This window comes from Myxine glutinosa, chromosome 7 (assembly GCF_964187855.1).
Source record: "Myxine glutinosa chromosome 7, kmMyxGlut1.1, whole genome shotgun sequence".
Classification (NCBI taxonomy): Eukaryota; Metazoa; Chordata; class Myxini; order Myxiniformes; family Myxinidae; genus Myxine; species Myxine glutinosa.
The window spans coordinates 111,828,802-111,854,491 of NC_136267.1; the positions used below are offsets into that span (position 1 = coordinate 111,828,802).

A 25,690-nucleotide genomic window follows, 5' to 3' on the forward strand; every position below is an offset into this window, starting at 1 on the left:
ATAATTTATGGTGGCCTCAAAACGGACGTAAAGGCCAAAGTGTGTGGTAGCTTAAAACCTTGCCCAGATTCTGAAGTACCTACACCCAAAATTTGGGGCCTCTAGGTATAGCGGTTTGCCCATGAAAGAATAACGTATAAATGCACATATATGCACAGAAACACATGAAAATATTTATATAGATAAGATTATGGAAATGTCCCTCATGCCATGGCCTACGAGGAGTTCATGGCATTTTGCATCTCTGTCTTACACTTTGCAGAATGTGGAGGAAAAATGCATTTGCGGGAGGGAGAATTTGAAAAGGCACACACAGACTTCTTTGAGGCCTTCAAGAACTACGACGAGTCTGGGAGCCCACGCCGGACCACATGCCTCAAGTACCTCGTCCTTGCAAACATGCTTATGAAATCAGGAATCAACCCCTTTGACTCGCAAGAGGTGTATTTTCCAGGATCATTGCAGTTCTTTACTAAACCATAATGATTGCTTTGATAATATAATCAAACGTGCTGTGGTTATTGAGGATCTGCTTGCGGGTGCACCCTAGGCCAAGCCGTACAAGAATGACCCTGAAATTCTGGCTATGACAAATCTTGTGAGGTATGTCTGTGATATCACAACATCTCACAGTTAACACAACAAGCAGCATTGTCTGTTTCTCAGGTATTTCGAACACTCATCTTTAATTCCATTTTATTTATTTTTACATTGATTCCAAGGCAATAAGATACTCGGTGCTAGTTAATATGAAAGCATCACAGTGAGTGACACATAACATGTGTTGCTATGTGTCACTCACTGTGATGTGACACATTACATAACATAACAAGTGACACATAATCACACATAACATGTGTTGCTTCCTCTGATTTGTGGGTTTTTCATGATGTATACCGTTATCCTTTCTTCCCTCCCTCTCCTTATCTTTGTTAAAGTGCCTACCAAAACAACGACATTAACGAGTTTGAGAAGATACTCAAAACGAACAGGAGCAACATCATGGATGATCCATTCATCCGAGAACATATCGAGGGTACTTGAGTGGCCATTAGCATTGTTCAACTACATCTTTGGTTTGACCCCACTCTCCACCCCTCTCAAAATGTCAGCACATCCATTCAGCACTTGTCCCTCAACCACACAATTTATTTTTGAGGTGATTTCACCTCCTGAAATCTTGACCAATCATCTGATTTGTTAACCATGTGGTCGTGACACGCGTTTTATTATTATTTTTTCTCATTCTCCCAGAGCTCCTTCGTAATATCCGGACGCAAGTGCTTATTAAACTCATCATGCCTTACACAAGGATTCACATCCCATTCATCTCAAAGGTGCCTATCTTGATCCTTTCATTCACTCGGTTTTAGCAATTAGACTGGATGAAACCAGCTGAAAATCATGGTTTTATGGAGCTGCTTTGATCAATAGTTTCACTTCTTTCCTTTCTCTTGTAGGAACTCAATATAGATGTGGCTGATGTGGAGAGCCTTCTGGTGCAGTGCATCCTTGATAAGTGAGTATTTCTGCTTAAATGGTTAGATTTGATGTATACAGTCAGACCTTTACATTCGCGGTCCCGACATTCGAGGACCACCGTATTCACGGTTCATAACATGTGACCTTCTTCTACATTCGTGCTTCATGTATTCGCCGTCAAAAAAATAAATAATTAATTATTTCATTATTATTTTTAACACATCAGGACTGGTCTCCTATATCCACCGCCGCTGATATTAATTCAGCCTGGGAATTCTTACACAGAAACCTACTCTCTCAAATACACAGATTAATTCCATCTCGTCTTAAATTATCTTACCCATCCTCCTGCTCTTGGCATGCTGCTGAATCCTGTGATGAGGCAGTAGGTTTGAAACGACTTGCATTCTCCTCCTGGAAGAGGAGAAAATCATGATCAAAATCATGATCTTTTCTGAACCTGTTAAACCATTCCCCACCCCTGCCAAAACTTTGCTTTTGAATCCTTCTTATCCACCTCTTGCGTTCTCCCTTTACCCTGCATCGTTACCTGCATCCCTTGTTTGTCCATCTCCATCTATTTTCTCCCTCTGCCCTGCCATTGGCGTTTCCCCCTTTCTCCTACTGTTCCCTTTGTTATATTGTGTCCTGATTTGTTCTGTGTCATAACTCTTCCACAAGCCTAGAGCATGTAGTGTTAATAAACAAGACCGAAAGTCCAACAGCAGCGTAGCCGGGCTTGTAAAATATTACAAACAACAAACACTGCCAAACAAACTGCCAAAATCTAGGCTCTCTGCTCACCTTCACTCTTTCATTCCCCTTTTCTCCCGCCTCTGGAACAAACTCCCCCACTCCCTTCAATCCCACTCCTCCCTCCAGGTCTTTAAAACAGCTGTTTACCACCATCTCTTATCTTCCCCCATCCAAAACCTTGATCTTTTCTACCCCCGCTAATTCACCCCAGATACACTTTTTTTGAACTTCCAATTTCTTTCTTGGAAGTCCTTGCAGTGTTCATATGTTTTGTACCTCTCCCAGCTCCCCCCAAGCCCTCCCCCTCCCACATTTCTCCCGATGTCCCTGCTCTCAAATGTTGCGTTTGTGTCCTTCCCCCTCTCTCCCCATCTTGTCTACCGCTCCCCTTATTTTTGTGTTTTATGTGTCGGTTTGACTTTTTGTGTGATTAATGTTAGCTCTTTCACGAGCCTCGATCTTGTATACAAAAAAAAAACATTAGTTTTTCAAACAGTCGCTCATGCTGTTTATAACATTAAACAAATAAATTTGGAGGAATCCCGACATCTGCGAGGTACGTTTTACTTACAGAACTGAGCAAAGATCTACTGTAATCTATATACCCCACAAGGGACGGAGGTGTGCTCATTTACCAATGAGCTAGCTAGCGCTTGCAAAGCCAGCTGTTCCTTAACGGTTTTGAATGGACTGCTTGCTCGAATGCTTAAACCACTTTGCGATGTCTCCACAAGAAACATGGTAAATGAACACCAACCCAATGTTCTTGAGACCCGACCATAGATCGACTGTAATCTATATACCCCAAAGATGAATGACCCTTTCTGCCACTCCCATAGTGAGTGGGTCTACTTGTAAATTAAAATGTCGGTCGGTGGAGTCAGCTGTTGTATCCTTTGTTTTCACTGACGTCACAGTTACCCATCTCGCATTGCGCGGCGGCCATTTTGATACCCAAGCTAATCTGTCCGTGTGCGCTGATATTGATTTGTTGCGTTGGTTTATGGTGAATGCGGATCGCAAAAAGTCTGTTTTGTAAAGTAATTTTGTTTGTTTTGTCACGTTCATGTGGAGTGTGGTGCCATCTAGTTTATATTACGTATTGTTGCCCAACAAACACAGAACATTCGGTTTAAGTTTGCCGTGGACCAGTGAACTGGTGAACACCTGGGCAGTGGGTCAACCTGCAACCAACTACCTGTAGAACAGACTTGGAGTGTACGTAAGGATACGGTAGATCCAGGCTTGAGTATGGCTAGCAGTGCGAGTGCCAACCTTGGCTACCAAGAGACGCTCCCCCCGGACGTTCTTGTTCGTTATAAAGAGAAGATTTCTGTCATTGGGTGTGACCCTTATGGTCTATCAAATGATCAATTTGAGAAGAATGTGAGCAAGTGGCCTCAGGTGACCCACATCGACGTGATCAACTACCTGTTGTTCAGCAAATCGGCCTATACCAAAGATGAGTTGAAGAAGTATAAATCCCTCGAGGCATACAGGTTGTACCAAGATGGATGGGTGCGACAAATCCTACACAAAGAACTGAATGACGTCCACTTGATTCGATCCAAGGTATTAATATATTAAACAAACATGTATTTTTTAAAGCTGCTTGTGTTAATGTTATGGACCTGATTGATTAAGTGCCCTCCATTTGTTCAAAAACCACTGCAGTTTTAAGCTGTGCATGCATGTGTGCATACTTTGTAGACATGTGACGCACAGTGCGAAGTGAGTGCCGCCATGTGTGCTTTGTGCGTATGGCCATAAGTCATCACCTATATTTATCATGTAAGCAACGAATACATAGCACGTTCTTCACATGATAAAATCGAGATTCATTTTGACCGAGTTGATAAGAGTACATAACTTTAGAAAGTTTATTGGACAGTTTCAAATTCAATACTTTTATGTTCCAGGTTTCGCATTCCATGAAACATGTTCTTACTTACTGTTAACAAAATGCTCGGAGCAGACAGGTGTGCGATCCCACTGTGATTCTGTTTGGATGTCACTGCGATTGATGGCAGCCTTCCACAAACGCCGCCTCTCTTCACTTAAATTTCTTGTTTCCTCACCCTGATTCAGTAGAAGATTGGGCGTTTTGTAAAACTTAACTCCTGGCCTAACACCTGGCCTGTTTGAACAACGAAATACGCCGCAAATTGGCATGACTGGTCGTGAACAAAAACTATTTAATGTGAATCCGCTGACGACGTTGTTCGAGAGGGTATCAAAATGGCCGAGGTGTCCCAGGGTGCCCTGCGCGCGTGCTCCGATGACGTCACAAGAAAACAAGCAATTGACATCATAGACGTGATGACGTAACAGACTCAAAACTGCCGCTACTTTAATGTGTAGAAGATGATATATTTTAACTTCCAGTACGTTTGCAGTCACTACGAAGGGATTAGTGTTATGATTAGATTTACTTTGATATTAATGTTACGTTATCATTATTTCGAAAATGATATTACTATCAAAAAACCTAGGCGAATTTCTTACTTCCGCGTTATTAATATTGGTGCCGAACACCACTCATCATTGATCATGAACCTTCCATTCACGACATTGGGATTAAAGTATCATGGTTATATTTACTATAGTATTATTATTATTACGAAAACGATACTACTGAAACAATACACGACTGTATTAAGAAACCTGGGCTTAATTTGTCCGAAGCGGTCCAAAGATGAGTCATAACGCCAAAGGCCTATACGTACGGTATTGTTGGAAGAGACGTAACGCCGATGCTTTCGATATTTCATGGTCATTTTAACAATCGGTTTGTTATCTTGCCAAAACGAAGTTTTTGCAAGATGTATCAGTCAGCTTGTATGTTTGTTTGTTTGTTTTTTTGTTATCTTGCCAAAACGAAGTTTTTGCAAGATGTATCAGTCAGCTTGTATGTTTGTTTGTTTGTTTGTTTGTTTTTTTGTTTGTTTTTTTGTTTGTGGTTAATCATTTTTTTTTCACGTTTAGATCACTCTGTAGACCACAGTTATTATTGGAAACTCCTGTAACTTCGCATATCAGAGTCCTATAGAGATACCCTTCAGCACACAAAATTTTGAAGGTCAAGGTCAAAGGTCAAGGTCACTTTGCAGTCAATCATGGAGGTCAACGAAACCCTTATTTTTTGAGTAACTTTGATCGGATCGTCTCCAAACTTGGTGGGAATCTAGTATATGGTCCGGCGCTCAGCTGATTAGTTTTTGGTGGCGATCGGCCTTGACCTTCATGGTTAGCGCTGGAGGTCGAAAATTATTGACCCCAAGGTCAAATTTTGAAATCGTAGGTACCATATCGAGTAATACCTCATATGAATGCCCTTGATGAGTGCTTCCCAGATCTGTAAACAGTTTGACGCTATGACGTCATTTGATGACGTCATGACGAAAAAACGGAATTTTCATGAAAAAATTATTTCCTCAGTTCTCATCAAAATCTTTCAATATTTCATGTGCGTTGGTCATGAAGACATACTATTCACCATACGAAATTATTAAGGTCAAGGTCAAAGGTCAAGGTCACTTGGCAAGATACGGTTCACCCTGTGGGTGACATATGTTTATTTTTTTGTTTTTTTGTTTGTGGTTAATCATTTTTTTTTCACGTTTAGATCACTCTGTAGACCACAGTTATTATTGGAAACTCCTGTAACTTCGCATATCAGAGTCCTATAGAGATACCCTTCAGCACACAAAATTTTGAAGGTCAAGGTCAAAGGTCAAGGTCACTTTGCGGTCAATCATGGAGGTCAACGAAACCCTTATTTTTTGAGTAACTTTGATCGGATCGTCTCCAAACTTCATGGGAATCTAGTATATGGTCCGGCGCTCAGCTGATTAGTTTTTGGTGGCGATCGGCCTTGACCTTCATGGTTAGCGCTGGAGGTCGAAAATTATTGACCCCAAGGTCAAATTACGAAACCCTTATTTTTTGAGTAACTTTGATCTTATGATCTCCAAACTTGGTGGGTATATAGGGTGTGGTATGGCGCTCAGTTGATTAGTTTTTGGTGTCGATCGGCCTTGACCTTCAAGGTCATTTTGAAGGTCATTCAATTTTGACCAAAAGGTAAAATTTTCAAGTTTCAGTTACCATATCGAGTAGTACCTCAAATTGAAGCCCTTGTTGAGTGCTTTCCAAACATATAACTAGTTTGACAATGTGACGTCATTTGACGGCGTTATGACGAAAAAACTGCACTTTTCATGTATACACAAAGAATTAAGTTAAGCACCCCCCCCGTTTTTTTACAACCTCGCACATTACAAGTTTGTTGTCGTCAAAACAGTGTAATATACCCATGATATTGCTATATTTTCTGGAGAAGTGATATTATGGTCACATAAAAACATAACAATCATGCCGTTTTCAATATTTTATTCTGAATAATTTAAGGTGAAATTTTTTGGGAATTTTAGGCATATTTTCACCTCAATTTAAGTATGGAGCTATAGGTCCATCACGGACAGTGTGGATGACGTTTATGTTTTCTAACGTACAGTCATTGTTCTGAGAAGACCTCTAGCGATCTTTGCGTCAATAACGTGTGTAGGACCCACGTGATCGGATCACTGACTCAACCAATCACTTTTTTTTCACTTTGATCACTCAATTTCATCAATGGATAATTGCTAATGTCATACCAATCATTATTTGATCTCACATACCTTAGAATATATGCCAATGTATACATATACACAAAGAATATATATTAGGGGGTGCTTACCTTAATTCGTTGTGTAGGGGTGCTTAACTTAATTCTTTGTGTATATATTGTATTGCTTTAGTTCGCATTGTTTAGGTCACTCTGTAGAGCACAGTTCCCTTTGGAAACTCTTGTAAGTTCGCATATCAGAGTCCTATAGAGATACCCTTCAGCACACAAAATTTTGAAGGTCAAGGTCAAAGGTCAAGGTCACTTTGCGGTCAATCATGGAGGTCAACGAAACCCTTATTTTTTGAGTAACTTTGATCTTATGATCTCCAAACTTGGTGGGTATATAGGGTGTGGTATGGCGCTCAGCTGATTAGTTTTTGGTGTCGATCGGCCTTGACCTTCAAGGTCATTTTGAAGGTCATTCAATTTTGACCAAAAGGTAAAATTTTCAAGTTTCAGTTACCATATCGAGTAGTACCTCAAATTGAAGCCCTTGTTGAGTGCTTTCCAAACATATAACTAGTTTGACAATGTGACGTCATTTGACGGCGTTATGACGAAAAAACTGCACTTTTCATGTATATTGTATTGCTTTAGTTCGCATTGTTTAGGTCACTCTGTAGAGCACAGTTCCCTTTGGAAACTCTTGTAAGTTCGCATATCATTGTCTTTTAGAGATACCCTTTAGCACACAAAATTATGAAGGTCAAGGTCAAAGGTCAAGGTCACTTTGCGGCCAATCATGGAGGTCGACGAAACACTAATTTTTTGAGTAACTTTGATCGGATCGTCTCCAAACTTCATGGGAATCTAGTATATGGTCCGGCGCTCAGCTGATTAGTTTTTGGTGGCGATCGGCCTTGACCTTCATGGTTAGCGCTGGAGGTCGAAAATTATTGACCCCAAGGTCAAATTTTGAAATCGTAGGTACCATATCGAGTAATACCTCATATGAATGCCCTTGATGAGTGCTTCCCAGATCTGTAAACAGTTTGACGCTATGACGTCATTTGATGACGTCATGACGAAAAAACGGAATTTTCACATTTTGGCAAGATACGGTTCACCCTGTGGGTGACATATGTTCATTTGTGTTTCACACTGAATGAAAAACGTTAAGGTAGAGCATGGCGATTGTGATATATGACAGATTCGACGATATGTTCAGCATGAACGGCATAGGAATCAAAATGGCGGTGAGTGGAGAGTCTTTTGTTTTTTGGGGTTTATTTTTTCATCCACTTCATTATTTAATTCTTTGCCTCATGCCACAAATACAATGGCTCCCTCACCCCTTTAGCATGGTAATTGTTGCCACGTGTCAAGCAAGATGGTGACTGGAAGGCGAGGCGGTTGACACATGGCATCCTCACGGCTGCTGCCCTGGGCCAATGAGGTCACGTGGCTGGCAGCACAGCAAATTGGAGGGTGCTGATGACGCGGCACGTAGAGCCATTAAAAAGGCACTCTCGATTCTCGCGTCGGCAGTTGAGGGACTTGCAAGCAGTTTTGGGTGCAAATATCCCAACAATCCAAAGTCCAACCCCAACAGTGCAAACAAGAGGGAGATGTCCTTGAGTACTGAGCAGTATGAGGTGGAACGCACAGAGTATGATCTGTACGAATGCTAGTTCCCTGCCCTGTGTGCCCGATGCTGCACCTCCATGTCACCAAGAAGGAAAACCCACATTTTACTCGACCTCCCCCATCTGTCTCACTCTTCCCGTTTGTCCTGTGTGTTCCTGTGCGACTCTGGTGTGATTATAACTTTAGATTAAGTTCGGTGTTGAAGCATCCTGTGTGTTCTTAAGCAGGTTCCGTCGCGTTCCTCTCTGTCCACTCCCCATTGATCATTCGCTTGCTGCGTCTCCATGCCCTTTCAATAAGTCCACTGTATTTTTCTGTTCTATTCACTGTGGATTTTGTAGCCTAAGTAGAGACAAACAGACAGGGCAACGGAATTGAGTGAGCTGAGAGTTGTGAATCATTTATTTTATTCATTTTAAATAGTAAACCCGATTTCTGTTATCCTTAACCATCATTCTTCTGTCTTTGCCTTATCTCCTTGTACTACCCACGTTGCCCATTATCCAAGCACTATCAATGGACGCATCGACCAAGTGAACCAAGTGCTGGAGCTTGACCATCAGAAGCGTGGTGGTGCCGGCTATTCTGCGCTGGATAAGTGGACCAATCAACTGAACTCTTTGCACCAGGCCATCGCTGGCAAACTTGCTTGATGAAAATAGTAAGGCCAATGGGGAAACATTTTTGATGATTTGAAGATCCTTCATGAGACCTTTACAGAGATTACAAAGTTGGGGGTTGGTCTGGGGGAGGTGTGGAGTCCTTTTAACCAGTTGGAGTAGCCTTCTACCCACAGTGAGACGACCTGCTTTCACTCGTAAGCGTTTATGCTCAGCATATTGGAGTTCGATCACACCTTGATCACCTGTGGTGGAGCTGTGTCAACGTAACACTGTGTTGCTCAATGATGTTGGATTAAAACTTAAGCCTACTTGGAAATATTTTTCTCCTGTTTCCCCTTAATTGGTGAAAAATATTGAGTAATTAATGCCTTCAGACCATCATTCACTGGTGTAAACGTTCTCATTGAGATGTCAGTTCCTGGCTTGTGATAACATTTAATAAGCAGCATGAACGATGTATATAGACACGCACACACGCACACACGCGCATCTTACACAAATAAAAGCCAAGTTTGTAATGTTACTTTGATGCATGTAAAGTTTTGCGGTCATCAATAAATAACTTGTCTTGAGATTGTTCACTTTCTTTTTATTCCCTCCTTCCCCATTATTTCCTTATAATGTACTCGCAGGAGTACCTGGCATTTGGGGTGCAGGGGGAGGGGGGAAGGGAAGGGAAGCAGGAGAGAGAGGGGTGAGGAAGGGAGTGGGGAGGGGAAGGTGAGGGGAGAGGGGTGGGGGGGGGGGGGGAATATATACTACATATACATTTCGGGGATGGGGGGAAGGAAAGGAAGAAAATTTTTCCCATGCAAAGAGTGCTTCATAAACTCCGTGTTGCCCAGGTAAAAAAGGGAATTGTAATACCCTCTGCCACCATCACCAGGTGGCGCTACACGGTACCCATTTACATATTATACAACTTACGCCCCTCTCGCGGTCCCCCATACCCCGAATGAGGCCGCGGCCACAGCCAATGTTACCCCCCAGAAAAAGTTGGATTCCCTCCCTTTCCTCCGCCTCTCTCCCTCCCCCCTCCCATTGCCTCATCTCCTCCATCCCTGTTTCCCTCCCTACCCCCTTCTCCCCAAAGGGACAGTCTATTTATTATGTATGCACTGTGGTAAAGTGGACGTGCTAAATTGAGAAAGCGGTGTGGGAGTGGCAAAGATGGAGCACAGGTTAGGCTAATGTTATAAACCAGCTAATGGTGTTAGTTGGCAGCCGGATAGCCATGTGCGAGTGCTTGTGTAATTGTAGTGCCAGTGACAAAAGCCAAACCAAAGTCAACAATACCAAGTATAGTTTTGCTGTGGCCTTGTCTATGGTGCATATAAGTGCAGTATGGTATTATGCTTATGGATCACGTGGACTTAGAATGCAATGAAACCGCAATTTCTCGTCGCCGATTTAATTTTGTGGCGTTTAAAGGTTTTACAGTATTTTCCGAAAGGACTTTGTGTGCAGGTGCCACGACCAAGAGCGTATGTCAAGGTGAGGCGATTGGCCGAAACACTTCCGGGGTCGTCGTTTGCCGTTCCGTCTTCCGATCTAAAACCAACAGTGGCGTATATAGATTCGAGTGGAAATCAAAAGAGCGCAGCGTTGTGTGGAAGTTCGCTCGGGGGACATGTGACAGGAAGTAAACATCGTATCGAGCGCTATGGTGATCGGGTAAAGGCGCTCGCGCTGCCACAGGGGAGGCTGTTAATGGAGGCAATGGCGGTGCAGCTCGATGACAAGGCCAAGGTGATCTTTCCGAATTTTGATTCGTTCTCTTTGACCTTTACAATCACAGGGCGTTCGAGATGCTTGTGCTAGGCCCTGGATCTCTGTTCGTCCCTCATCTCGAATGAAGATGCTGTTCAGCGTTACGAAAAGGAAAGTAACATTGAGCTGTTTATTTGAATTCGTGTTGAATTTGATTCCCGCTCCGGTAAGTCTCATGGGCGATGAAACCAGGTGGAGGTAGTGTCACTACTAGTGATGACGTTCACGGTCATTTCAGACGGCCCCCCTCTGGTCTGGCTTAACGTCCCTCTGAGGGAATGCGCACACTTGGATGAATCGTCCTGCAGGTGAAACATCAAGGTAATAATTTCTAGAGGGGTTTCAGTACCCATGATGCAGTGCGTCGGTGCCATATTGGTTGGCAAGGTAAACAAGCAAGAAAAGGTAAAGGAGACCTAACAAGGCCAAATAACGAATGTAACCTTCCATTGCAGTAAGTCAGAATAACGAGATGAAGGTGCTCGATTATATAACTACTGATGCTGTCGTTGCCAAATATGTGAATACAACCAACATGGCGGTGCGCACAGAATTATGGGATAACTCTGAAAACCCTCCATAGATGCGTCAAGATTCAAACCCAGACTAGACAGCTCACAGATGATAAATAAATGATAGACAGCTCACAGATGATGCATTAATGATAGACAGCTCACAGATGATGAATAATGATAGCTCACAGGTGATTAATAATGATAGCTCATAGGTGATGAATAATGATAGCTCACAGGTGATGAATAATGATAGCTCACAGGTGATGAATAATGATAGCTCACAGGTGATTAATAATGATAGCTCACATGTGATGAATAATGATAGCTCACAGGTGATGAATAATGATAGCTCACAGGTGATTAATAATGACAGCTCACAGGTGATTAATAATGATAGATGGCTCACAGGTGATAAATAATGATAGCTCACAGGTGATGAATAATGATAGCTCACAGGTGATTAATAATGATAAATTGCTCACAGGTGATGAACAATGATAGCTCACAGATGATGAATAATGATAGCCCACAGGTGATTAATAATGATAGCTCACAGGTGATTAATAATGATAGATTTCTCACAAGTGATTAATAATGATAGCTCACAGGTGATTAATAATGATAGATTGCTCACAGGTGATGAACAATGATAGCTCACAGGTGATGAATAATGATAGCCCACAGGTGATTAATGATAGCTCACAGGTGATTAATAATGATAGATTGCTCACAGGTGATTAATAATGATAGATTGCTCACAGGTGATTAATAATGATAGATTGCTCAGGTGATTAATAATGATAGATTGCTCACAGGTGATTAATAAGCATAGCCGTGGTCTTATTGAGGCTAATCGTAAGGCCATAGCAACGAGCAGATTGAGCAAAGGAGGTGACAATAAATTGCATATCTTCGAGATTATGACTGAAGAGTGCGCACTGCGCAGTCATCGGCGAAAAGTAGATCACAGAGCACCATTTCGGTGATGTTGGACTGGGCCTTCAGACACTGCAAATTAAAGACGCTACCATCGGTGTCGGTGTGAAACTGGATCATCACTTCCCGGGTGCAATCTTCGAAGGCATTATGAAACAAAGAGGAAAACAACGCTAAATAATAGGGGAGCTAGGACACAACGGTAACAGGAAATGACTCAGAAGTGCATGCACTGTCGAGCAACCACGCCATCGTGGAAGGATCTGATGATGTTGATCAATTTAGTGGGACTGCTGACTTTGTACAGTAGCTTCCACAGGCCTTCTCTACTGACCAGATCAAACGCTTTCATAAGGTCGACAAAGACCATGTCTAGATCTATGCTGTTGTCTGCTCTTTTTCTAAAGTTGACGAGCAGAGAACATCATACCGGTCATGCCACGTGTTGTTGATACTCGATTGTGTTTTGTGATGTCAACTGTCCTTGCTTTTTCTTTCTCCAGGGGAGCCAACTTTCAGCAGAGGTGGAACCGTTCGTGCCATCTGCATGTCGCCACCACACATCATCATTCAATTCTGTCTGTCAAGTAGCTTGCTCAGATACCGAGAGTAATATGGTGGTGCTGCCCTCAACCTCCATGCCGCCATACCTATCCTCTCTGTGTGCGGGGTTCATGACCGGGGACATTCACAGAGGGTATGTTTTGGGATTTGAGACGGTCTATAAATGTTTTGAGTAGATATGTTTATGGAACAGGATGTGAGGACAAGTTAGAGGTGGACAGAGGGGAAAGGTTATCAGGAAAGATTTTGATGCACATGCTTCATTGTAGTAAGGAAGAATTTAGAAAGACCTGAACACAGCCTCCTGCTTTTATTGGTAGTCAAAACATTTTGATTTTTTTTGAGGCTTGGATCCATGGAGTCGTAATCCATTAGGTTAGAAGAAGGCTCAAAATAGCAAGGACAGGACACCGATTATAGACCTCTAAAGAGGCACTCAATACAGACTGAATACAAGGAATATGTTATGTTACAGTTGTATTGATTCAGTGATTGAGATGGACTGCCAGGATAGCTTTGAGGTATCCACACTCACCTCTGAGCTCTCTAGCCTGGGTTCGTATTTCAAACCAACTGTAAACTGTCACCCTGGTGTTTTGAATTCAGGGTGATGTATCAATGTGTGCGTCATCCATCGGAAGGACGTTGAGCTGGAGGATCCGTCTGCCAGCACTGGTCGTTAATGGACATTAAAGATCCCACTGTGTCTTTCGCAAAGAGCAAGCGAGCTATCGTCAACATCCTGAACAAATTACAAATTCCGGCCTAAAACTGTGGGTAGCTCGTGGTCCGGTCTAAATAATTGGTCTAAATAATTTCACTCTCCCAGGTTGTTGGCATGTCACTTGTGAAAGTCTGTCTTCAGTGACAAAGGGCAACCATGAATGCTTAAGGAGTGAAGTGTTTTGCAGCACTGTTCTTACACTGCTTTATCATACTTGTCATGACAATGATTCTTTAAATGTCTAAATGCTCCTTCATTTAACCGTGTGTCATCTTGTGCACTCACACCATTTTTTTGTTACCTCCACCACCAAAGGTGGGCATAGGTTATGTATCCACCCCTGTTTGTCTGTTTGTTTGTCTGTGAGCAGGATATCTCAAAAGGTTATTGACGGATTGGGACAAAAAATTGTGGACAGGTTGGGTGTGTAACAAGGCCGAATTTATTATATTTTGTTGAAGGTCCGGATCTGGTACGAGAACTCCTTAAGTGATTCTTCACAATTGAAAGATAGGGCCAAAAACGATACAAAACACAATATCTCAAAAAGTTGTGGACAGGTTATGACAAAAATTGGTGGATGTTTTGGTTAGGTGACAAGGACAAGCCGATTAGATTTATATTCAAGCCTGAATGAAGATCTGGCCTATCAGTGGGATACAAATCGTAAACTGTTCAGCCTGGCGGAGGTATGCGCTCTACCGAGTGCCATTCTAGTTTATTTATTTATTTTTGGTTGTAGAAAATAGGTTATATTTCCGGTTTATGATTGTTTACACGACACTGCTAATTTATTTGCCAATGAGGATGAATTTTCCTTTATCAACAGCATTTACTGGGAACCGCAGGAGCTGTATTGGCGTTATGACGACACACCCAACAAGAACTACTTTGTTCCATCTTACAAAGGTCGAAAAGGTGTCGATGACATGCCAGAGAAGCGTTATCCAGAGAGTGAGGAAGACTCGGATGCTTGCCTCACATCATCAAGGTTTTTTCTTGAGACTGGAGTCGATGAAGACGTTAAATCGAGGAAAACCTTTGCAGTTGAACCTCACCTGTCAGTGGGGAAATACAGGAATTCAAAAACGGAATCAGAAATTAAGGGAAGAAAAACGGATATAAAACTTGTAAGTTTTCCATCGAATCCATCTTGATTATGAATGTGTTGTGATTGTTTTTCAGGAAACTGGTTCTTTGATCCACTCGCTAGTTATTGAGAATAAATTATTTGATTATGAAGTTGTATTTAATAATTCGTATCTAATAACATTGTTTGTAAATTGGTTTGAATAATTGAGGTGTTTTTTTGACATATCTTATGATGTATCAATCCCTTCCTTCACTTATCATGTATCCCACTCCAGGGCAAAGCTGCAGAGACAACTGCTTACTCATCATTCCCAAAGGTTTCGTCCTGCAATTACCCGACGTGCCACGCTTACTTCCCTGCAGTACGGGACCAAGCGAGGTTGAAACCTTCCTGGAGTGCAAATTCAAATGGAAGGCTGACAGAGCAACGTGATGTGTCGAAGAAAGCGGTTGTTGATCGAAATCTGAAACAAATGCGGGAAGCCGACACACGTGCACGACCATCGGCTGACGTTCAGGCGGTTGGTGGTAGTTCTTCACATTCCAAACCAAGTGTATGTCCGGAGCGACACATTCTTGCTGGAGAGAGAACAACAGAGAGGCGAGGTGGAACTGGGCGAACACGTCCGGCTAGATCTCAAAATTCTGGATGGCCAATTTTGCCAAGAAATCGGTTGAAAAACAGAGAAGAGGACACGGTACCCTTGCGCAGTAATGTTGGCAAAGCACTGCCAGAAGTGTGCACACAGAGAAATGCTGATAAAGCCATGTGGGTTACGAAGTGTGTCCAACAAAGTCTTGTGGAGGTTGAATCTGAAGAAAGTGCATGGCCAGAGTTGGGAGCTGCTCGAAAGGAAGGAAGAGTGAGAGGAGGAGGAGGGGGAGGAGAAGGAGGAAGAAGAAGAGCAGAGCGAGACACGATAGCAGCGTCCTGGGATGATATTGGAGAGCGAAAGCAGAGGATCTCTGGAATAACAAACGCAATATCAACAGTAGCAAATGATGTACTTGCTGGAGCCGCAGGTCCTCCAGGTATGTTCACATTGAGGGATAATCAGAATTATTTGTTGTCCAGTATTATCATTAATTAAAGAGCAGTGGAGTAGTAAACAATTGCAGGCTTGCCTGAAGCTGTCTAGCACCTGGCTTGATATTGATGGACTGATCTGACCTTGTTTGCACTGCATTTAGAAACATTTTACCGATTACCGGTGGTAGGGGAGGAGGGAGAAAGGGGGGAGTGGTGGTAGGGGAGGAGGAGAAAGGGGGGAGTGGTGGTAGGGGAGGAGGAGAAAGGGGGGAGTGGTGGTAGGAGGGAGGGGGGGGGGAGGAGTGATGTAATCACCCTATGGATGATGTGGTAATGTGTATTTTTTAATTTATTAGTTTTGCATTTGAATGCCTTTCACTTATCATTGAACATTGTCATGGGGACCGCAAGGCTAACCCCTGCTCTTGCAGGGAAAATGGCCTTAAAATGTCTGTTGTTGTTGTGTATTTGAATGCCTTTAATATTGAGGGAGTGCATGCAAGTTGTGTGTGCAGTTAGTGTATTCGGTCCATGTTTAACTACATTTTGTACCATTATTTACTTATTTTATTACTTGCACACCATTATGATATCTATAATGAAGACGAAAAGAGCAAGAAAATCGTCCGTCATTTTGGGGGCGAAAAAAAACTTGCTTTTTGTTTTTGTAATGTGCTCAAACAGTTGCGTCATCACATATACCACAGCATGTGCTGTTTGTAATGGAGGTGCGGACAGAGGAGCAAGTATGGCTGCTTAGCGCAGCTCAAAAGATTACACTCGTTGTCACGGTATCGCAGTGAGAACGAAGTATAACTATCTGGGGTTATGGGGAAAAACCCATCTTTTGGAGGGAACCTAAACCGGTGGTTTTATTGGCAATGCGGGCATATTTCATGCCGTTGTGTCTTTTGCAAGGATTGACCTTTGAGCTGGCATCTTAGCTGAGCTCCAAGTTAAATGTACAGGTTGAACATCTCACCTCATTATGACTCCTCCTCTGGCCTGTAAATTCTACAAGTGTCCCTGAGGCTCCATGAATGGTGACCATTCAACAGGAGAGCCGAGCAGAGCAAATTGGAGATTCGTAAAACTGAAATAAGACATGTGCTTTGGCATCTGAAAAAGTCACACGGTCTTCTGAATGCTCTTCGTAGGCACTCACATCTGTCATCCATGCAGGCGGAACTTTATGGGCCACGATTGCTTCAAGACCACCACAGAAACCACAAGTGAAGGCTGACTTTTCAACCACTTGTCAGACTTCCAAGGAAAAGGGGGCCTCGGTCTCACCACACACGCACAATGTAAGGCTTCAGTTATCTCCTTCATTGGTTTGATAGTTTAACAGTGGTGGAGCATCCAAGTTGTGTTGGGCTGCTGTTGAGCTGAGCTTGTGCAATGCAGGCGAAAGAGGATTTGTCAAGTGGGGAGAACAACAAGAAGAAGAAGAAAAGGAAGAAGAAAAGGGTGGTGGAGGAGTTTTGTGTTAATGAAACTATTCTGAAATTTGAGGTAGGTTTCTAAAGTTTCACTATCTTTATTTTTCAGTCCATCTTCAGTTGTACCTTTTTTATTCATTATGACTACAAAGCAATTGAATACTTGGGATGTGTTTGTTACAAGGAATGCGAGCCTTAAGCTTTAACAGTGAACTGTTGTGAAGGTATGCGTATGTGGTTGTGGCTGGCAGGATAGCTCTGAGGTAGTGTACTCTCATTTGTATCTGATTCCCAACCCCATCATAAATTGTCATCGAGGTGCTTGACAGCCTGCTTGCGTTAACTTGCAGGTGTTAGAACCCTTTGACATGTTAGAAAAGAGTCGGTCATTGCATACCAGTATTCTCGTCAAATTCGAAATTACTACTTGGTTGAGGGCTGCGTCGGTAATGCCTCCAATAAAACCTGGCCAGCGTAGATTTCTTGGCGATGAACATGTTTTTACCAAATTTGGGTGAACCGATGCTCCTCAGATGGGTGTCAAGTAACGACGACAAGACTGGGATTGGCTGGTTAGTGTTCCCCCAGGCTAATGATGGATTGAACCCAGATTCAAATCACGTAATTCATGTGGACGTACTCTGACATCTACTCGTGTCTTTATCCTGCATGTGCATTTTTGTATGAGCTCTTCCATGAGCCTAAGATGTATGAAATTTTTTTTAAAAGGCAGATAGAAGCTACTTTGAGAAGTCCCTTCAACGATGATAACATTTGCTAGATTATAAGCAATGTAAATGCATTAGCAAGAACTTCTTGCATTTGAAACTGTTATAGTTCACCTATTGTATATGTAATCTTAGGATGAAGAAGAGTTTCCAGACCTATCAACAGCTTCTGCAAGATCCAGCTCGTTCCGGTTTTCGTCTAAAGTTTACTCTGCTGGAACATCTGTGAAGAACAGCAAAGAGGCACCACAGGTAGGTTTAAAATACATGTTGGCTCAACAGTGTTTAAATGTACAATTACTTGACCTGCTAATTATTTATTTATTTAGGTTTTTTCTTCTTCTTTGGTTTACATACTTGTACAGAAAAAACACCATTAAGCAGCAAATGTACATTTTATGTATTTCTCAATATTTTCATGAAGTCAGTCACATATTGTCCACTATAGTCTGAAATGCAAATGTGATGTCACTTAAGTCACGGATACATTGAATCACTCGTGATCCTGAGAAAACATGAATAATAGGATACGACATTACCAAGATTGTCTTTAGGGAAAATTATATAAAATATACTTGTATCAAGTTTAGTGGAAATCACATCACTGGTGCACAAGTTATCATGGTAACAGGATTTTACCTAACATAACCTCTTATCTTTGACCTCTTGACCCAAAAAAACTAATCAGTTCATCTTTACGTCATTATACATACTTGTACCAAGTTTGATTTAAATCCCTTCAGCTGTTTTCAAGAATCCCATTTTTTTACCTGGCATGACCTTTGACCTCTTGATGCCAAAATCTAATCAGTTCATCTATGCATCATAATATATACTTGTACTAAGCTTGTTCAAAATCCCGTCACTGATTCACCGGTTAGTGCGACAACAGAATTTTTACCAAACGGAACCTTTGACCTCTTAACCCCATAATCAAATACGTTTATCTTTACATCAATTTACATGTACCAAGTTTTACTTGGATCCTTTTAGCTGTTCTTAAATTATCGAGGTAATGGACGAACAACCCAAAAACACAATGTGACTTCGTCAGCAGAGGCATAAAAAGTAACTAAAAGGAGAAGGTTCTGTGACTATGAGAAGTGACATTTTCAGGTAGGTTGAATGATGAATTTACATTAACTTGCACGATGCACGTTTACATTGAGACCTGAGAAAGAAACACAAATAATGGCAGTACATCAAGCTTTCATTTCATTTGTGTGTGTGTGTGTGTGTGTGTGTGTGTGTGTGTGTGTGTGTGTGTGTGTGTGTGTGTGTGTGTTTTATTATTATTAAACCACTACCGAAGGTGGATGGAGGTTATGTTTTCACCTCCGTCTGTCTCTGAACAGGATATCTCAAAACGTTATAGATGGATTCAGAAGAGACTTTGTGGACAGGTTGGGTTTGTAACAAGGACAAAGTGATTCGATTTTGGTGAAGATCTGGATCCGGTTACGAGAAATGGTTCATTTTTTTTCAAGTTTAATGTTTAATTTCCATTGAGAGACGTGGTGTGGTATATATATATATATATATATATATATATATATATATATATATATATATATATATATATATATATATTGTCCTGTGGATGGCTCTATTAAGACAGAGCACCACGGATGGCTAATTGAGCTTACTTTGAGGCGTTATCCAATTGATGGCGAATGATACGCGAGACGGAATGAAGAAAACCGACTCACCTGGACGGCTGGCGCAGGCGTCTTCACCCTGCAAAAAGTAACTCAACCCGAGACGGAATTAAAGTGTACAAAAACAAGATTTATTAAACGGAACCCGATAACAAGGAACGCGACGATAAATACTACAACCTAGGTTGGGATCCCACACACTTCACTTCAACAACAGCACAGGGGAAGAATTAATCAAAGAAACCGTTGTGTTCTGTGTGGTGCGGCTTATCTCTGTCTGGCTGGATGTCAGGGATTATCGGCTCCAAGCGCACAAGCCCACCGCGTCTCCGATGTTGGCGGGAAGCAGGCCTCGATGCGCATCTGTTCGCGCGCCGATAGGCCTCGCCGAGCGCCGTGCTCGTGCCTGGCTCGTCACGCTCCAGCGGCAAGCCTCGCTCGTACGCCCGCCGTTCGCATGCGAACGCAGGGAAGGAGAATCGTCAGCGCTCCGTCTCCACTGTCTGTGAACTCCTCGTATCTCCACCCAAAGTCTGAAGGCAAGAGAAGGTCCCGCGCAAAAGGGGGGTCTGGAACGAGAGGAACCAGAACAAGAAGGGGCAAAATGCCGGCTTGCGTGTCATTTTATCGATCGTCTCGTGACGTCAGCCGTCTTTCTCTCCGCCAATCAGTGCGTCGCTTCTTCCCCTCCCTTAACCAATCACGAGCTCTTCCTTTCTCTGCCAATCGGCGGCCTGCTTCTTTCCCCTCCCTCGACCAATCACGAGTCCTTCTGGGCATGTCTGTTGCCTGGCTTGCTCAATGTGTTTGTTGCTATGCCAGCTGGTGATGTGGCTGGCTGTGGCTGCTTCGGTAGTGCCCCGAACTGGCTTCCGGTGGGTTTTATGGTTATTGTGGCGGAGAGAAGATTTAAGTCGTGTTTGTGTGGTAATGGGAATGGATTCCTAATCTACGTGTCTATGTGCGTTGCCATACTGGACAATGGATAGATCACAGAGGGAATGACGTACAAGGAAATTTTATCCTTATGCCCTAATCTAGTTAACAAGCCCCGCTCCCTTGTGACGGGCACAAATAAACACTTAATCCGAACAAACTGCCTAAACAGAACTTATTACACGTGGGATTCCCCATCATGACAGCCGGAGCACCTACCTATGCAGAGCTACCTGGATCTATATATCCCCCTACCCTACTGACACAACAATGTATGTATGTATGTATGTATGTATGTATGTATGTATGTTTCAAAAATTAGTGGACTGATTATGACAAAACTTGGTGGATTCCCACAAAGGTTACTAAAGTTTGAAGGGTGATTGATACTGTGGTTAGCAGTGTAACAGCTGACACTGCATTTAACTGTCAGACAGACATTCTGTCTCTCAGACTGCAACTAAGCCGGAAGATGCATTTTAACTTAAAAACAGTATAAATATGTATTTCGATATTAAGTCCTTACATTATGTTGCAGAGGACACTTAAAGTGCCTTCACAAAGTATTCACACCCCTTGACCTTTTCACATTTTCTTGTGTTACAGCCTGAATTTAAAATTGATTAAATTTAGATTGTTTGTCACTGATCTACACATAATACCCCATAATGTCAAAGTGGAATTTTTTTAAAAGATATTTTTGTAAATTAATTAAAAATGAAAAGCTGAAATGTCTTGAGTTAATAAGTATTCAACGCATTTACTATAAATAAATAAATAAAAACACCTTTAGAGGCCATTTTTCCCCGCAAAGCAGGGGTTGTCCTTTTTCGGGCACCGCGGTTGTTGTTGTTTTTTGTTGGTCCCCTTTTTGAAGCAATGTTTTACGGCCGGATGCCCTTCCTGTCGCCAACCCTGTTTGTCGCCTTTTTACGACAAACGGGGAATTACCAGTGAACTGGTACTCAATTAGCCGACCTCGGAAGGATGACAGGCTGAGTCAAACCCCCTGGCGTTAATTCAGCGATCGACCGGGATTCGAACCCAGGATCCTAGGATCCTAAGCTGGCACCCTAGCCGCTAAGCCAACACCAGGCAACGCATTTACTATGACACTCCAAATTGAGCTCAGGTACATCCTTGAAGATCATCATCGATCTACACAAAATACCCCATCATGACAAATGTTACGTGCTCCTCCCCAAACCCCGGTCACGGTGTACCTCTGAGTCCCGAGAGGAGTCACGGCAGAAAGATGTGTTATTCTGTGTGTCAAGGATCAATGGTGAAACCACACCAATTGTTACCAACAAACAAGTATTGTATTAAGATCACACAAGAATAACAGCACAATAACAATATTAATCAATTGTACAACCAATATATCATTCCGATGATGGTACCATCAGTTTCGTACAATATAACTCACTGTGCTCCAAGTGAGTGAAAATAACATTCCCAATGTCTCTGTCCCAGCTTCAAACCAGAGTCGATCCACGCTCCAGTGATCGTCAGAACGATGTAGTATCGAGACCAGAATCTCGCTTGGTTGACAGTCACACTGCCAAAGATGGGCAAAGGTGTCTTCAAGAGGCGAATGGGAAATCACACCTTCGGGTATGGACGTTCAACGGCTCACAGACGGCTCACCGCAAATTCCCACTCAAAATCCACGTTACACACACACACCAGATTAACGTCTGGATGGTTGTGAAAATGGTTGAAGCGAGGTGAAGAAACCTGGAGCGATGAAATCAGGCGCGAGGCAAAATGGCCAATGGTCCGTTCTCGAGACGTAACAGCAGTCTGTTGTGGCAGTGATTGCATTGTGGCAGTGAATGCTGCATCTATCCCATACCTCTGGTTCGGGTTCTCGACCGATGATATCTGAAGCTTGACAGAAGCCTTGTCTTTGTCTTTCCCTCGTGGTCCCCATGTGCTGTCTTTGTCTTTCCCTCGTGGTCCCCCTGTACTGTCTTTGTCTTTCCCTCGTGGTCCCCATGTGCTGTCTTTGTCTTTCCCTCGTGGTCCCCATGTGCTGTCTTTGTCTTTCCCTCGTGGTCCCCATGTGCTGTCTTTGTCTTTCCCTCGTGGTCCCCCTGTACTGTCTTTGTCTTTCCCTCGTGGTCCCCATGTGCTGTCTTTGTCTTTCCCTCGTGGTCCCCATGTGCTGTCTTTGTCTTTCCCTCGTGGTCCCCATGTGCTGTCTTTGTCTTTCCCTCGTGGTCCCCCTGTACTGTCTTTGTCTTTCCCTCGTGGTCCCCTTGTGCTGTCTTTGTCTTTCCCTCGTGGTCCCCCTGTACTGTCTTTGTCTTTCCCTCGTGGTCCCCATGTGCTGTCTTTGTCTTTCCCTCGTGGACCCCATGTGTTGTCTTTTCCTCGTGGTCCCCCTGTGCTGTCTTTCCCTCGTGGTCCCCATGTGCTGTCTTTCCCTCGCGGTCCCCATGTGCTGTCTTTGTCTTTCCCTCGTGGTCCCCCTGTACTGTCTTTCCCTCGCGGTCCCCATGTGCTGTCTTTGTCTTTCCCTCGTGGTCCCCCTGTGCTGTCTTTGTCTTTCCCTCGTGGTCCCCATGTGCTGTCTTTGTCTTTCCCTCGTGGTCCCCCTGTGCTGTCTTTGTCTTTCCCTCGTGGTCCCCATGTGCTGTCTTTGTCTTTCCCTCGTGGTCCCCCTGTGCTGTCTTTGTCTTTCCCTCGTGGTCCCCCTGTGCTGCCTTTGTCTTTCCCTCGTGGTCCCCCTGTGCTGTCTTTGTCTTTCCCTCGTGGTCCCCATGTGCTGTCTTTGTCTTTCCCTCGTGGTCCCCCTGTACTGTCTTTCCCTCGCGGTCCCCATGTGCTGTCTTTGTCTTTCCCTCACGGTCCCCATGTGCTGTCTTTGTCTTTCCCTCGCGGTCCCCATGTGCTGTCTTTGTCTTTCCCTCGTGGTCCCCCTGTGCTGTCTTTCCCTCGTGGTCCCCATGTGCTGTCTTTCCCTCGCGGTCCCCATGTGCTGTCTTTGTCATTCCCTCGTGGTCCCCTTGTACTGTCTTTCCCTCGCGGTCCCCATGTGCTGTCTTTGTCTTTCCCTCGTGGTCCCCCTGTACTGTCTTTCCCTCGCGGTCCCCATGTGCTGTCTTTGTCTTTCCCTCGTGGTCCCCATGTGCTGTCTTTGTCTTTCCCTCATGGTCCCCCTGTACTGTCTTTGTCTTTCCCTCGTGGTCCCCCTGTGCTGCCTTTGTCTTTCCCTCGTGGTCCCCCTGTGCTGTCTTTGTCTTTCCCTCGTGGTCCCCCTGTGCTGTCTTTCCCTCGTGGTCCCCATGTGCTGTCTTTGTCTTTCCCTCGCGGTCCCCATGTGCTGTCTTTGGCTTTCCCTCGTGGTCCCCCTGTTCTGTCTTTCCCTTGCGGTCCCCATGTGCTGTCTTTGTCTTGCCCTCGCGGTCCCCATGTGCTGTCTTTGTCTTTCCCTCGTGGGTCCCCCTGTGCTGTCTTTCCCTCGCGGTTGTCAGCTCTTTCACGAGCCTCGATTCAGTATAGAGAAAAAGAAAAAAAAAAAAAAAAGCAGTCCAATGATTCTCTTCGGAATCAACCACAAAACCTGTCACGCAGGTTTATCTGTCACAGCGATAACAACTCTGTCGCAGGAATCCCTTTCCCAGGAAACCCCAAAGTTCGCTAGTGACCCTCGTTCGCCAGCGTTTGCTCCATACCTCCAAACAGCTCGGCTCCTTCTCCGACCTGACTCGCTCCGCCTCTGCTTCCTTCTTCTTCCTCCTCGTCTTTGTCGTCCGGTTCCCGATCCAGTTTCCGGTTTCTTTTAAAACACTAACTTTTTTTACCTTTTGAAAACAGCTATCTCCAATTCACTTAAACGATAACAATAATAGTACATGCAACCAAAAATGTTTACTGTGGATGAGAACCACAACAACGGAAGTGACGAATCCGTAACACTTCCCCCCCCCTCAAGAAAGAAAGTTGAAACATAGTGAAAACTTTCTTTGCATGCAAAAACTCTTTTAACAAACAAAAGTAAAACTCACCCCCAAATTATCAATTCACATGAGCAACAATAATTAATACTAGCCGAAACCCGTGGAACATCCACGGAAGGGAGGATGTGGTGTATGGATAGAGTGTACCATTATGGATGGCATAGGGGATTTGCTTGTCCGAGTAAGAGTTAGGAAGAAAGATGAGAATGAAGAGTGCGTATATGCACAACGATCGCCGACACCGGCACAAATGCATGCTCTGGATTGTCCACTCAGTGGTGGCACTCAGTAGAGCGCATACCTCCGCCAGGTGGACATTTTATGATTCGTATCCACTGATAGGCTGGATCTGGATCCGACATGAACCAAAATCGAATCAGCTTGTTCTTGTCATCTAAACAACTCATTTAACCAACTCGTACACAACTTTTTGAAATATGCTATATATCGTTTTAGGGCCCCATCTCTCAATGGTCATGAATCGCTTAATAAATTAAAAATTCCCGTATCCGGATCCGGATTCGAATCTTCACCAAAACTGAATCAATTCATCCTCGTCATATACCTAACCTGGTCACCAAGTTTCGTCCGAATCCATCCACAACTTTTTGAGATATCCTGTTCATAGACAAACAGACAGGCGGGGGTGAAAACACAACCTCCATCCACCTTTGGTGGTGGAGGGAAAGAAAGCGTGCCAAATGGTAAACCTTTTATAGAACTCCTTTTTGTGGCTCTCTAATGATCGATCCCCTCCGAACCCCCACCCTTACCCTACTCTGTTTCCTTCTCACCCCTTTGATCCTCCGTCACAGATTACCCTAAAATACACGCCCTAAAATGAAAGATCCTTTTTATAATCTCCGACACTCCATCCCTTGGCACAGCCATTACCTGGCACTCCGGCACGCACACTGCAGCACTGTTAGCCTGTTCATGGCCATGCCCGTGGAACATCCACGGAAGGGAGGATGTGGTGTATGGATAGAGTGTACCATTATGGATGGCATAGGGGCTTTCCTTGTCCGAGTAAGAGTTAGGAAGAAAGATGAGAATGAAGAGTGCGTATATGAACAACGTATTTATTGCAATCTACTTAAATGACAACGCTACGATATACTTTTGAAAAATGAATGGATTCGTAATAGGAATCGGCATAGCGCCATTCTGGGAGTGTTACGTCTCGCCACCTGCTACACCTCTCTGA

At 43.5% G+C, this 25,690-nt stretch overlaps 2 protein-coding genes across 5 annotated transcripts in view; both read left to right on the plus strand.

Annotated features, from left to right (window-relative positions):
- Positions 1–9,692, plus strand: part of COPS2 (COP9 signalosome subunit 2) — a 42,500-nt gene extending 32,808 nt beyond the window's left edge. Inside the window, exons 8-13 of the mRNA XM_068123038.2 lie at positions 263–441; positions 551–603; positions 939–1,036; positions 1,255–1,337; positions 1,461–1,519; positions 9,006–9,692. Of these exons, the coding sequence (XP_067979139.1) occupies positions 263–441; positions 551–603; positions 939–1,036; positions 1,255–1,337; positions 1,461–1,519; positions 9,006–9,150 (617 nt within the window). The 3' untranslated portion in view covers positions 9,151–9,692. The remainder of the gene's footprint in view (positions 1–262; positions 442–550; positions 604–938; positions 1,037–1,254; positions 1,338–1,460; positions 1,520–9,005) is intronic.
- A 1,014-nt stretch (positions 9,693–10,706) lies between these two features.
- Positions 10,707–25,690, plus strand: part of LOC137431572 (uncharacterized) — a 42,066-nt gene continuing 27,082 nt past the window's right edge. For 2 of the 4 annotated variants that reach the window (XM_078782139.1, XM_078782140.1), the window contains exons 1-7: positions 10,715–11,005; positions 12,845–13,038; positions 14,459–14,759; positions 14,997–15,753; positions 16,934–17,058; positions 17,159–17,266; positions 18,057–18,173. In XM_078782139.1, coding sequence (XP_078638265.1) covers positions 10,973–11,005; positions 12,845–13,038; positions 14,459–14,759; positions 14,997–15,753; positions 16,934–17,058; positions 17,159–17,266; positions 18,057–18,173 — 1,635 coding nt within the window. In that variant the 5' untranslated portion in view covers positions 10,715–10,972. Of the gene's footprint in view, positions 11,006–12,844; positions 13,039–14,458; positions 14,760–14,996; positions 15,754–16,933; positions 17,059–17,158; positions 17,267–18,056; positions 18,174–25,690 lie in introns of all 4 variants that reach the window. The other 2 variants (XM_068123037.2, XM_068123036.2) reach the window with 2 other exon arrangements.